Source organism: Strigops habroptila, chromosome 4 (genome assembly GCF_004027225.2).
Source record: "Strigops habroptila isolate Jane chromosome 4, bStrHab1.2.pri, whole genome shotgun sequence".
Taxonomy (NCBI): domain Eukaryota; kingdom Metazoa; phylum Chordata; class Aves; order Psittaciformes; family Psittacidae; genus Strigops; species Strigops habroptila.
In genome coordinates this window covers 48080160-48092161 of record NC_046358.1, presented here as the reverse complement: position 1 = coordinate 48092161, position 12002 = coordinate 48080160, and the positions used below count along the sequence as shown (strand labels likewise).

Genomic DNA, 12002 nt, shown 5'->3' with positions numbered 1-12002 from the left:
TCAGGGCTAAGTAAGCAGATTCTTCCCTTTTTAGAAAGCAGCCCAAGCTGGCGGTGCCTGTGCATGTGCATGTGTTTCAGTAAAGGGCATATCCATATGCTAACCTCAAAAGCCAGAGTGTCTTTTAGCCAGCAGTCTTCTCCAGTTGTGACTGACTGCTTGACAGTGCTCTGGAGAGAGGAACTCATTCATGCTCACTGTTTACTTTGTTTAGCCAGGATTATATTTTATTGAGCAGCAACGAAAAGATCCCATTTTAATTGTTGTTTTAATTTTTTCCTAGCAGCTCAGTCCCCAGAAGGGGTGACCTTCATGCAGATACATGCCCTCTCTAGAAATGGATGGAGATGTGAATGGGTGTGAAATGGCTCTCATAGCAATCATCTTCAATGAATACATTGCTGGTTTAAATCCAATTTATTTAGCAAGTGACAGGGAATACAAACTGGTCTGTGGCTGGTAGTCTTGCAGCATTGCCTAGGTGATGGGTATCTACCTCTCTGATGGTGTCACAGGGACTTTCTGTTGCCTATTTCAGCTCAAAAGGTGCAGTGGCCACATTACCCACGGAAATGGGCTTTATCTAACTTTGATATATGATGTGTCCCGGAGGCCACGTGCAATGTCTAGTTCCAATTAGATCCCCCTGGTCTGAAGGAGATTGAGTGGGAAAGCACCCATGTAGTAAGTACCCTCCAGGAGCAATGTGTGATGTGGGAATGCTGCTCAGTGCTCCCCATTCCCCTGGAAGAAATAAAAGGAGGAGGGGATCTGCTTACAGCATTTCGAGTCCAAGAAACTGCCTATGATGTGTAGGTCTGAAAGCACTGTGAAAACAGCTGCAGAACAAGTCCCTGGATGGCGCTGCAGGTGTAAGTAATGGTGCTGCTGAGAGAGCTGAGCAGTGAGCGTGGCAGGGATGTGCCCAGCACTGCCCGGCAGTGGCAAGACTGTAACTGGGGGCTGCTGGTCCCCCTCATCTGTCCCACTTCTAAGGGTCTGAACTGACCCTGAAAGAAGTTCAGAGTAAGTGAGGACACAGTGGTTTAACCAAAACCCTCTGCGTGCTTCCTGCAGGCAGGCTCTGGAGTCAGCTGTGTCCATTGCTACAGCCCGACCCAAAGAGGACTTCATTCTCATTCCTCCCACCCAGCCTTTGATCTTACCAGACCTGTTGTCTCCCTGCTTATAGCATCTCTTCTAACCTGTGAGCTCCCTAGCATGAGGAGCAGAGTACCTTGATGTAGCACCTGGCACAGCAGCCCTGTGCGTGCTCCTGTAGCCCAGATAGGTTGCTAGCACTTACTGGTAGCACACACCTCTATGCTAGAGTAGGTGTGGGGTGTAGGGGACCCCTCTGTCACCACTTTGCCCTTCCCAGGGAGGAGGTGGCAGCAGCCCAGAAGGTCCTGGCAAGCTCTTGCTCTTGCTGGGCATAGCCAGACCTTATCAGGCTTAATTAGGGTTGGCAGCACGCAGTCCTGTCAACCCAAATTCCTGGGGTGCAATCCGCATTCAAAAGCAGGTACTGATGCTGATACAAACAGAAATCAGGCTAGTTAATAATTAAGCTGCAGCTTGGCAGCATTCACCTTGACAGACTTGACCTTCCAAATTAAAAATCTGTCTCTCCCCTCCCCTTGTGTTTTATTTATCACAGCCATTGCTAGTGTTCTTTACAGGCTACTGCACTGGGGTGGTATGTGACACACCTCACCAATGCCCTGTCCCTTCTTCCTGGAGGAGCCCTCCGAGACCCTGGCCCTACAGCCTGGTCCCTCAGAAGGTGGGGCCCTGTGGCTACCATAGACCATGTGGGAGCATGCCCCATGCTTGCTGCAGTGGCCTCACCTGGCTCTGAAGGCAGGCTGGTGCACCCTGCTGCTGGCTGAAGTGCTTCCCTGAAAGGCAGGAGCATCAGGAGCGTGCCCTGCCACTGAGATGTTGCAAGAGTTGATTCCTTCTCGTCTGTTGTGTCTGCACATAATGGGCTCAACTCAGTCCTCAGCATCCCATCAGAACAGATAGACCCAGCAAGCCTGCAGCAGGTTCAGGTTCGAGTCTAGTGCTTGGCAGAGGTTGGCATTGCTTCCTGCTACAGGGTGGTCAGGTCTCCTAAAAGGTAGGTGGGGAGAAGTGGTGGATTCATGTAGGTGCTTTGTATTGCTATTTGGAGGTGCTTAGATCTCCCCCTTAACTGTAGGGTGAGTATAAGCTGGGGCAACAGAAGCGTCAACTGGGCTCCTAAGCTTGTCCTGCCTGCCACAAATAGCACTGCCTTAATTTCAGAGGACCATCATTAGCCTGGTATTTGGCACCTATGGGTCACTTGCCAGAGTGATTGAGCAGAGTACTGACATGTGAGTCTTAATCTATGTTTATCTCCTACATTAGGAGAGATGCTCAGTGAAAATACAATGGCAGATTAAATATTTTTAGATGCACCTGTGAAGTTTTTTAGGTTTTTGTAACTGCTTTTTAATGAGGCATGAAGGAATTACCTCAGTTTTGCTTTATCTGCAAGCTTCCTCTATTAACATCTCTCCGAGGTAGCCATTTGGACGCTCTGCCTGTGCCTGTTCTCCTGTGGTTTGCCGCTGACTTTGAAAGGCGTAGCCTGGCAGTGGTATTCAGTCAGCTGCCCCCATAGGACATCCTTGATGTGCCTTCTTGGGCAGTCGTGTGTCTTCTCTCTGCGCCCCAGTTCACTGTATTTGCTGCAGAGGAGCTGCGTGGTGACAGCAGGGTCTCCATTATTCATGTCTCGGTGGATGTGCTGTCAGCAGGCTGGTCAGCTTGTCCCTTCACCGCGAGTGGACTATTTAGGGTTTGAAGGAAGGTGCGTCTGGTGGCACTTCTGCTGGCAAGGTGCTTTCTGAAATAGCATGAGTCCCACAGCCCTTCAGTGCTGTGGTAAGTGCCAGCACTTTCACTTTGGTGCAGTGCCTGGGCCCATACTCATGATGCATCCAGCCCCAGGCTGCAAGAGCAATCTGTCCATTCTTGGACATGCATGTATTGTTTAATTTACTCTAAGAGCTGCTTGGCAAGTGATTGCCATGTTCATCAAATCAGTAGGTGATACGTACATGGCTTGCAGAGACAACAAAGCCACCTGCTAGCAGCCGAACATCCTGCAGGTGTTCCCATGCAGCACGCTCATCAGCCTTGGACCTGGCGCACAGTGAGAAGAGATGCAGGAGATCTTCCTCCACAGAGGAGGGTTTCAAGTCTTGTGCTGTCCTGCCTGGCACAGGTACATAAACCAGCATGAGCGAGATGCCAGGTTCTGGGATAAAGCTGTGTTGGATACCTCTGCCTACAGAAAGGAGAAAGCTTTCCGCACTGCATGTGCTTACAGACCTGCCTGCAGCTCAGCCTTGCCTAGGTAGTTAATATTTACATGAGGCTCCATGTTGTCTGACCATGCCAAAGGTTTTTGTCAAATCAGTTGAAGTAGGGACTGAGGTTTTGTTGCATCGGCTCTCCTGGAGTTGTTAAGCCGAGGAAATTCTGCCTGATATTCCCTGTTTTCAGAACAGCTTCTCTGAATCCAGACAATTGCTTTCTGCTCTGTGCAACTGCAGCCAGTGGGCGAGAGCCCAAGGGACCATGCTGCCAGCTGTGGCCACAGCTTTCCAGATGTAGTTACTTCCCAGCGCAGGTGGTGCTGAGCCAGGCCATCACCATGTCTGGGCTCTGCAGCCCTGCTGGGATGGTTGCTTTAGCTCAGCTCAGTGCTCTCAGCACACGTCAGCACCTGCTTGGCTCGCCTGCCAAGCTGGGCCTTGCAGCACTGAGGGTGCTTCCTCCCCTGAGCTTCAGGTTATGGGGAAGCTCAGAAAGCTCAGCAAGCCACATATGTGCTACAGCAGCTGATGTGTTAACACTGGCATTTTCGATGACGGGTACAGCTTGCCATCTTCATACACTTCCAGGTAGAGGCACAAACTGGACTTTCTCAATCTCTGTCTTGGAAAAAGACATGCAGGTTTCATCTAACTCTCTGCTCAAGTGAATATAAGTAACTTGAATCTTGATAATTATCAGTTCATGCCTCTGAGTGTAGCGTAAGGCAGGCCATTTTGTCCAGGTTCACCCTGTTTCTGCACTTCTCCAGCTCAGCTGCCTCCTCCCCTCTGTACTCGCTTGACTTTACCTGCAGTTGTCCCCCATCCCTAAGCATCCTGCATTACCTGTCTTCTTCTCCAGGTGCTGTGCCCCCCTATCTATCATTTTTTGTAAACTTCTTGGGATTCCTAAATCCAGAGTACACTGTCTTTGAGCTAGGCAGTGATGGTTCTGATGTACGTCATTGATTTCAAATGATGGATGCAGCAGTTTCTCCTTCTGTGATGGCTTATAATAATGTCACCTGCCACAGGAGTTCTATATTTTATAAACTCTGCAGGCAAGGCTTACAGTCTTTGCAATCAATCTAGCTGGGTTAATGGAGAGAAGGCAGAGTTTATAACTAGATTTCACTGGGACTTTATAATTTCTGTGTGATTTTTGGTGTGGAGTATGAGGTCTGTTGGAACCCACATGGGATTTGTCCCATCTTAGGCATTACCTGGGGTGTTTGTAACCTCTACAGTAAACTTTGGGTAACATCTGACCTCTGCCTAGCCAGAACAAGATGCTCTGCCTCTGTGATACTCCCCTCCCCAGGTTCTGGAGAGCTGCAGCTGCTGCTTCCAGGCTCAGCTGAGTCCTGTGTTGCAGCTCATATACTCCAACTGGTCAGGCATAGGAAAGCCAGGGGAAATCCAGCTTCTTTCTTGAGATGTCAAGGCTTTTCAGAGAGACCTTTGGCATGTGCCTGCACTTGGGTGTGTGGGAAGGGAGACCTGGATTGGGGCTGGGGACAGTGCCAGGACACCCTTCCGGCTCGCTGGGTGCTCCTTCCCATCCACACAACCAGAACCTTCCCGGACTGGGATTGCTGGGGCATCAGCAAGATAAGCCTGACACAGGGTCATCGCAGCATGCTGCTGACTTGGGGTCCTGGTTTAGTTTCCTCCAGCAGAAACTAAACGTGCAGTAATATGAAAGAAAACCCACACTTGCTTCCTGACTTCTTCCTGTTCATTTTCCCAAACACTAGGAATGTGCTCGTGTGGTTGTGACTGTGTGTGTCTGTCTGAACGTTAGATCAAGCACTAAGTGGCACAGGGTGCCAACAGTGATTTTCTAATCAAAGGGGAATAAAAAGATCCTGTCTCTTGTTCATTCAAGCCAGGAAACATGCCGGGGCATTAAAGCTGTCTTAAAGGACAACTGTGCCAAATGGCAGAATGAATTGGTACCTCAGTCTCCCCAAAGATGTGGCTGCTGCAGGGATGCTGGGAGGGTGTATGCCATCCAAAAGCACCAGGGCAGGCTAAAGAAACAGTTATCTGGGGTTCTTTTTAATAAATGAAAACTACGTTGTGCATGGGTTTGGTGACTGAGATTCCAAAATCTTGGTCCTTTATTTCTGTGATCCAGCACCCCACCACTGCCCCCAAATTGCTGTGTGAGTTTGGCAAACTATGAAGGGGCTGCAGAAGCCCGTGCTTAGGCCTTGCAGACAAGCCCCTGTGGTGCCCCAATGCTCCAGGGCTGCTGTCTACAGCTTGGTGTTGACCTTGCTTTCACAGAGGTGGCTGAGAGGAAGCTGACAGTTGAAGAGGAGGAAGCAAAGAGGATTGCAGAGATGGGCAAACCAATACTCGGCGAGCATCCCAAACTAGAGGTCATCATTGAGGAGTCCTACGAGTTCAAGGTCAGTAGTTGTCCTAGAGGTCCTCCAGAAGGTGAAAGCTATGTGGCACTGAAGAGCAGCCATGGAGAGCAGGGCTGAGGAGGCAGGGAAAGGGCTGCTGGAAGAGGAAAGGGAGTATGCAGTGCAGTAAAGGGTAGGGGAAACCTACAAGAAATGCCCGGGGAAGTAGCTGGTGGTAGGCAGAGGTGGAGGGAGGAAGACAAGGGACCCCTGCTGGAAGCAGAAGCAGCCAGTGTGCAGGAGAGCACAGGAACAAAGCTGTCTCTGTGAGGCAGGGGGGAGGAAAGGAACCTCATCAGGATTAAGGGGTGGCAAACTGGTGAGGTTTGAGTCAGCCTGTCCAGGGAGAAGGCTGGCCCAACTCCAGTCACGCCCTCATCTGGCTGGTAGGAGAGTGCTTGTGGCACTTCCACAGTTTGGGAAGGGTCTGTGAGACCACAGCGGACTGCAAGATCAGCTTTGCCCACTAGCAGCTGGTTTGATTGCTGTGCATCTTTCTTCCCACAACAGAACACTGTGGACAAGCTGATTAAGAAGACAAACCTGGCTTTGGTTGTAGGGACACATTCCTGGAGGGACCAGTTCATGGAGGCCATTACCGTCAGCGCAGGTGAGGGGACATCAGAAAACCCACACCAGCATCTGCAGGGTTCATGCAGCCTGAAATGAGATCCGTCTAGGCTGAGGAGACAGGATCTGCCTGGTCAGTGATGCTCAGCTGTTGCGTGCATTGTGGCCATCAGCAAAGCCAGTCCAAAGAGCTTTTCTGCTCCAAGTACACTGGACTTTTGCAGATGCATTAGCCAGGAGTCCAGGAGATCCATCTCTTGGTGCGGAGACATCCAGAAGGCCAGTTTTCAAAGACTTTACGTTTGCTGGCGGTGCTCCTGCTGCTTCAGTGGTCTGAAGAGCTGTGTATGGGCAGCCTATTCCCGTGCTGACTGGGCTCCTGGCTCCTGCCTAGTATTGTCCTGTTCAGGTAGCTCCTGCTGCTGGAAGATGTCCTGTCTGCCATGGCCAGTAGAGTCTCTGGGAGTGGAGAGGGTTACCACATGCGGGCAGGAGATATTGTCCCATGAGGCAGCAGCTGGTGGAGGGAAAAGCCCAGAGACCTGCCAGCTGTTGTCCGGGGAGCCTGGGAGCGCTCACCCCTTCCAGAGCCATGCAGTTATAGGCATGTCAATGGTTTTTCCCTGGCCTGCTTCTCTCTTCCTATGTCTCTCTCCTTCCCTTGCCATCTGTCCCGTGTTCCCTACCTGCTTTCTCTTCCATCATCCTGTATCTGCACAAAGACTAGCAGTGCCTCCATCCTTGGGGCCGACCTTGCCCCAGGCTAAGAAGGGGACCCCTCCAAGAGCCTGCAGCACTGCTGCTGATACCCTCACACAGATGAGAAATTTCTTGCTGGGGCACTGCTGGTGACCAGACCATGCTGTGGAGCAGGAAGACCAAGAGGTCTCTCCAGTTTCCCAATTCCATAGCTTTCTGCTGGTTTTCACTCCAAAAATATATATATTTTGAGCTGATATTGGCATGAAGTTATTGGGCACCAGTAACTTCACGGTGCTCCATCAAAAGTGACCTCCACAGGTCAACTACATCCTGTGCAACTGCCTGTGGATGGGGATAGGGCTGTCCCTCTGTGGGTACAACACACCACTGTGCCACTCCCAAGCCCTGCAGGTTCTGAGGTGTCCTGGGAGGCACCCCTTTTACCAAGCCTCACCCATCACTGAGGGACCTGGTGTGCCTTGAGCATACCATCATGGCTGGCACCATGCCACCTTGTCCCAGAAGAGCAGCATCCCTGGAGCCTTGCGGGGGGGGGGGGGGGGGGGGGGGGGCTGTAATCTTGACCTGCCCCATTGTGAGTGCTGGACCTCTTCTTCCACGTTGTTTGCAGCAGGTGATGAGGACGAGGATGAGTCCGGTGAGGAGCGCCTGCCGTCCTGTTTTGACTATGTGATGCACTTCCTGACTGTCTTCTGGAAGGTGCTGTTTGCCTGTGTGCCCCCCACTGAGTACTGCAACGGCTGGGCCTGCTTCATTGTCTCCGTCCTCATCATCGGCATGCTCACAGCCGTCATCGGTGACCTTGCCTCCCACTTCGGCTGCACCATTGGCCTCAAGGACTCAGTGACCGCCGTCATCTTTGTCGCCTTTGGCACTTCTGTACCAGGTGGGGTGGCCGCGGAGAGAGGATGGGATGCAAGGAAAGTCTGGTGGCTCTCCTGCACTCGGGAGAAGCTCTGTCATGGGATGGGGTTCAGGTTGGGAAGGGGCTCCACAAAGCCCTGTCCCCAGGCAAGGTCTGCACCCCACTTGGTGGCAACATGGGGTTCCCTGGACCCAGGAGGGGGGCTGTGCACCAGGAGAGGTCTGTGTCCCAATCTGGTTGGAGCCACATGCGAGACTCCCTTGTCCCCCAGGCATGAAGGGTTGACCATTTATCCTGTTGGACTCCCAGTGATTTCTCCTTCCCTCCTCCTCCAAATGCAGACACGTTTGCCAGCAAAGCTGCAGCCGTTCAGGATGTGTATGCGGATGCCTCCATCACCAATGTCACAGGCAGCAACGCCGTCAACGTCTTCTTGGGCATCGGGCTAGCATGGTCAGTGGCAGCAATCTACTGGGCGTCGCAGGGGCAGGAGTTCCAGGTGTCGGCAGGCACCCTGGCCTTCTCCGTCACCCTCTTCACCATCTTCGCCTTCATCTGCATCAGCGTCCTCCTCTACCGCCGGCGGCCCCACCTCGGGGGGGAGCTGGGTGGCCCCCGAGGGTGCAAACTGGCCACGACGTTTCTGTTTGTCAGCCTCTGGCTGCTGTACATCCTCTTCGCCACCCTGGAGGCCTATTGCTACATCAAGGGGTTTTAGGCGGTGGAGGGACGGTGCCGCCGGGAGGAGGAACCCCCTCCTCCGTTACCTCACTGGACACCGGTCCTGGAAGCGCGATTTCACCAGAGGGGATGGCTGCCCATTGGAGGCTGGCGCTGCCCAGGCGATCACACAGCTGGGCGCCAAGAAGGGCAAACCCATCACAACGTGAAAAACAACCAAACAGACAAAACCCACCCAAAAATGATACAAATGAAAAGAAAGCAACAATGGCAAGTGTTCAAATAAAACAAAACACAATAAACCCAGCCACTAACCCCACTCAATGAGATGACCAAGTCTCAGCCATTTCTGAGACTCTCCTGTAGGGACTTATCTCCTTTCCTCCCAAGCACCCCTCTGCCATAAGGAGATGTTTTCTTATTTTCACTAGTTGGGAATTGCAGAAGTCTGATCAGGAATTTGTGGGGTTTTCCTCTTTTTTTTCATTTGCTTGTTGCTTTTTGGTTCCGGGGGAGCACGCTGCTTGAGCTCTTTTTTTTTTTTCCCCTTTTTTACTACTTAAACAGAAAAATGTTAAAAATTTAAACTCTAAATCTTCGAGCTGCCGTCAGTGCTGGAATTGAACATATGTATTTCCTGAAGCCACATAAGAATGTGACACAGTCAAAGAACTTTTCCACTATTACCCGTTCCCTCCCCCGCCGCCTTCCATTTCTTTCTTTTTTAAAAGCATCACAAGACTGATATATTTTTAATACAGAGACACACAGACACAGACACACACATCTAGTGGCAAAGGCTGGAGCATGTAGCATCTCAATCACCTGCCTGGGCTAAGAAAAAAGGAGGACCCTTCCCCCCCCCCCAGCCCTCTAATATAATACGTATCATGTATATTTTGACTGTGGCATTTCTCTTTGTATAATTAACTTTGAGCTTGTGGTACTGCAGGGAGAGACAAATTATGTTCATTTACAGCTGATAAAGAAATAAATGGCTACCCAGGAATAGACTGCCCTGGGGGGAGCAAGGTGTCCAAGGAAAGCAGCACCGGCTCCTTGGAATGGTGGTGGCGGTGGGTTTGCTTCACAGTCCTCCTGCTCGGAGGTGGAAGTGAATTCAGGAACACCTGGATAGTGCGTCCATGTGTTCCCAGCGGCAGCCTGCCCCGAGCCATGGCGTGGCTGTCCTTTCACTCCTTTGGTACCCCTGTTTTCACAACACCTGCATCTCGCTGGTGGTCTTGAGGCCATTGAAAGGTACGGGCTTAAAAACTGCCACCTACGTCAGGACTTCTCCATCATCTTAGTACCGTTAGGAACACCAGACAGACAAAGAGGCATCCTTCTCATTTGAAGTGCATTTCTTTTTAAGGAAAAACAAACACACAAACCACCACGAGAGTATGTCATGAATTACATCAATGGCTGCAAATAGAAATGTTGGGTTGGTAATAAAAATAAATAAAAACTATACCTATATCTATAAAACCAGTGCTATCTAGAAACATATTTCTTAATTGAGAGCCCTGGAAGAGGCTGTTAAAACCTCACTCTTTGTAAAGTATTTTCAAGATGAAGATAATTTCTTCTATAAAGAAACAGGTGCTGAAAAGGGAAACATTTTCTTCATAAAGAAGTTCCCTATAATAAGCCAGACTTTGGAGGCAGCAGGCAAGAGAGGGGCTGCCAAAAGCTTTGCCTCTGTCTGCTGCTGCCCCAGGAGGCAGGGAGGAGGTGTCCACAAGATAGGGAAAAAGCAATGGCAACAAGTTTGTCATGGACAGAAAGAGACGTAACATTATAGCAGGAGATGACTAGATGGGAATGACGATGGTCCTTAACACACAGATGAAATATTTATTTTCATATGAAATGTTTATCAGATGTCTATCTCTGTATAAATGTGCGTACACTTAAGGCAGAGAAGAAGGATCCTTCTCAGAGGAGCAGCAGGAGTTTTGCCAGTAGAGGCCCACTGTGGGTGGAAGCTGTTGGGTTTGAAGCCAACAAGCATCCCACCTCCTGCTCCTTACCGTCCCTTCGCCATGCCTTTGGGAAAGGGCCTGGAAAAGACAGGCAGGAGACCCCAAGGCCAGGCTCCCACTGAGCTTGCCGGTCCTTCTGCCTCTGTCTGTGCCAACAGCCACCGAGAGCGGCTGCTGCCGCCACCAACCACCAACCGGGACTCCAGAGCTCGCACGTGCAACACTGAAAACTGACAATAGCTCCAAGCACTGTCTGTGGGGGGTTAAAGCGCGGCGCGGCTCTCAAGGGGAGGTTGTTGTTATTGCTGGGTTTAATTTGGGTGTATAAAGTCTGTTGAGCTCTTATGTCACCTGTGCCAGCTCTCTTGGTAAAGCCCGACCTGGGGAGCTGTCGTGCTGTTCTTCTCTTACTTGTGCTGTATCCACCATGTGCTTTTCATCCGCTTCCTTCTTCAGCTGACTGTGGGGGGGTGGCATGGGGGGAAGCCTGGCTGCCGTGAGTGCCAACTGCATGGGGACCCTGCTGCCGTCCATGCACCAGGGTGATCCACGCCAGGTGACAGCATCCGTGGAGTGTTTCTTTCTTTGGTTTTTATTCTTTAATTCATTAAAAAATATGCAAGCTGGAAAAAAAAACAACAAAAACCCAGCATGTTTGGTGCTTTGGGGGGATTTTGTTTCTTTTTCCCAAGGCTTTTATGTTTCTTTTTGGGTCTAGCTATCTGCTTGCCCCTGTTTTCCTTTGGGCATGTGCCTGAGCTTGGTTGCAGTGGCCCTGGCTGGTTTGCTTCCCCTGCTACTCTCTCCCTCTGGCTTGATACTCTGAGAGGACCTGACAGCATTTGTCCCTGGCTGGCTGGCAGGAGGAGATTTTGCTGCTCTTTCTGTTGCTGCTGCTCCATCCTCTTTGTTTCTCCTATCAGCTTCCCATGGCAGCCTGCAATAACAGCCTCTCGGCAGCCCTCATGCTTCAGGCGGCAGCTGCTTTTCTGCCTCCATCCCTGCTCCTTGATGAGGCCCCATTGCTGCTATGGTTGAGGATAAATAACGTGTCCTGGCATCAGGAGGGAAAATCCAAGGTGATCAAAGGAGCTGCCTTGTCCTGGGGGCCTGAAATGGCATGGAGGCATAGTCTAAGGGCCACCACACATGGTGCAGTACCTCTGAATGACTTCCCACCACTGCTATCACCAGCACCCCATGGGTTTTGCCAGCCAGGTGATGCTGCACTGCATGGATGTTGGTGAAAAATCAGCCTTTGGGTAAAGAAGAGTTTTGCAACAAGACACTCATTCCCTTCAAGGTGGCTGGGAATTGTGTCCTTGGTTTGGCCAGTACCATCCTACCTCCTCACCCCGTATCACCACTGACTGCTTTTTTCCACTTGTATTTGGGCCCCTGACCCCAA

At 51.0% G+C, this 12002-nt stretch overlaps 1 protein-coding gene across 9 annotated transcripts in view; it reads left to right on the top strand.

The window, feature by feature from the left end:
• Positions 1-11239, top strand: part of SLC8A3 (solute carrier family 8 member A3) — a 113437-nt gene extending 102198 nt beyond the window's left edge. For 4 of the 9 annotated variants that reach the window (XM_030484392.1, XM_030484389.1, XM_030484390.1 and 1 more), the window contains exons 5-8: positions 5643-5767; positions 6278-6377; positions 7671-7946; positions 8267-8643. In XM_030484392.1, the coding sequence (XP_030340252.1) occupies positions 5643-5767; positions 6278-6377; positions 7671-7946; positions 8267-8643 (878 nt within the window). Of the gene's footprint in view, positions 1-5642; positions 5768-6277; positions 6378-7670; positions 7947-8266 lie in introns of all 9 variants that reach the window. The other 5 variants (XM_030484397.1, XM_030484393.1, XM_030484396.1 and 2 more) reach the window with 2 other exon arrangements.
• Positions 11240-12002: the final 763 nt, after the last annotated feature.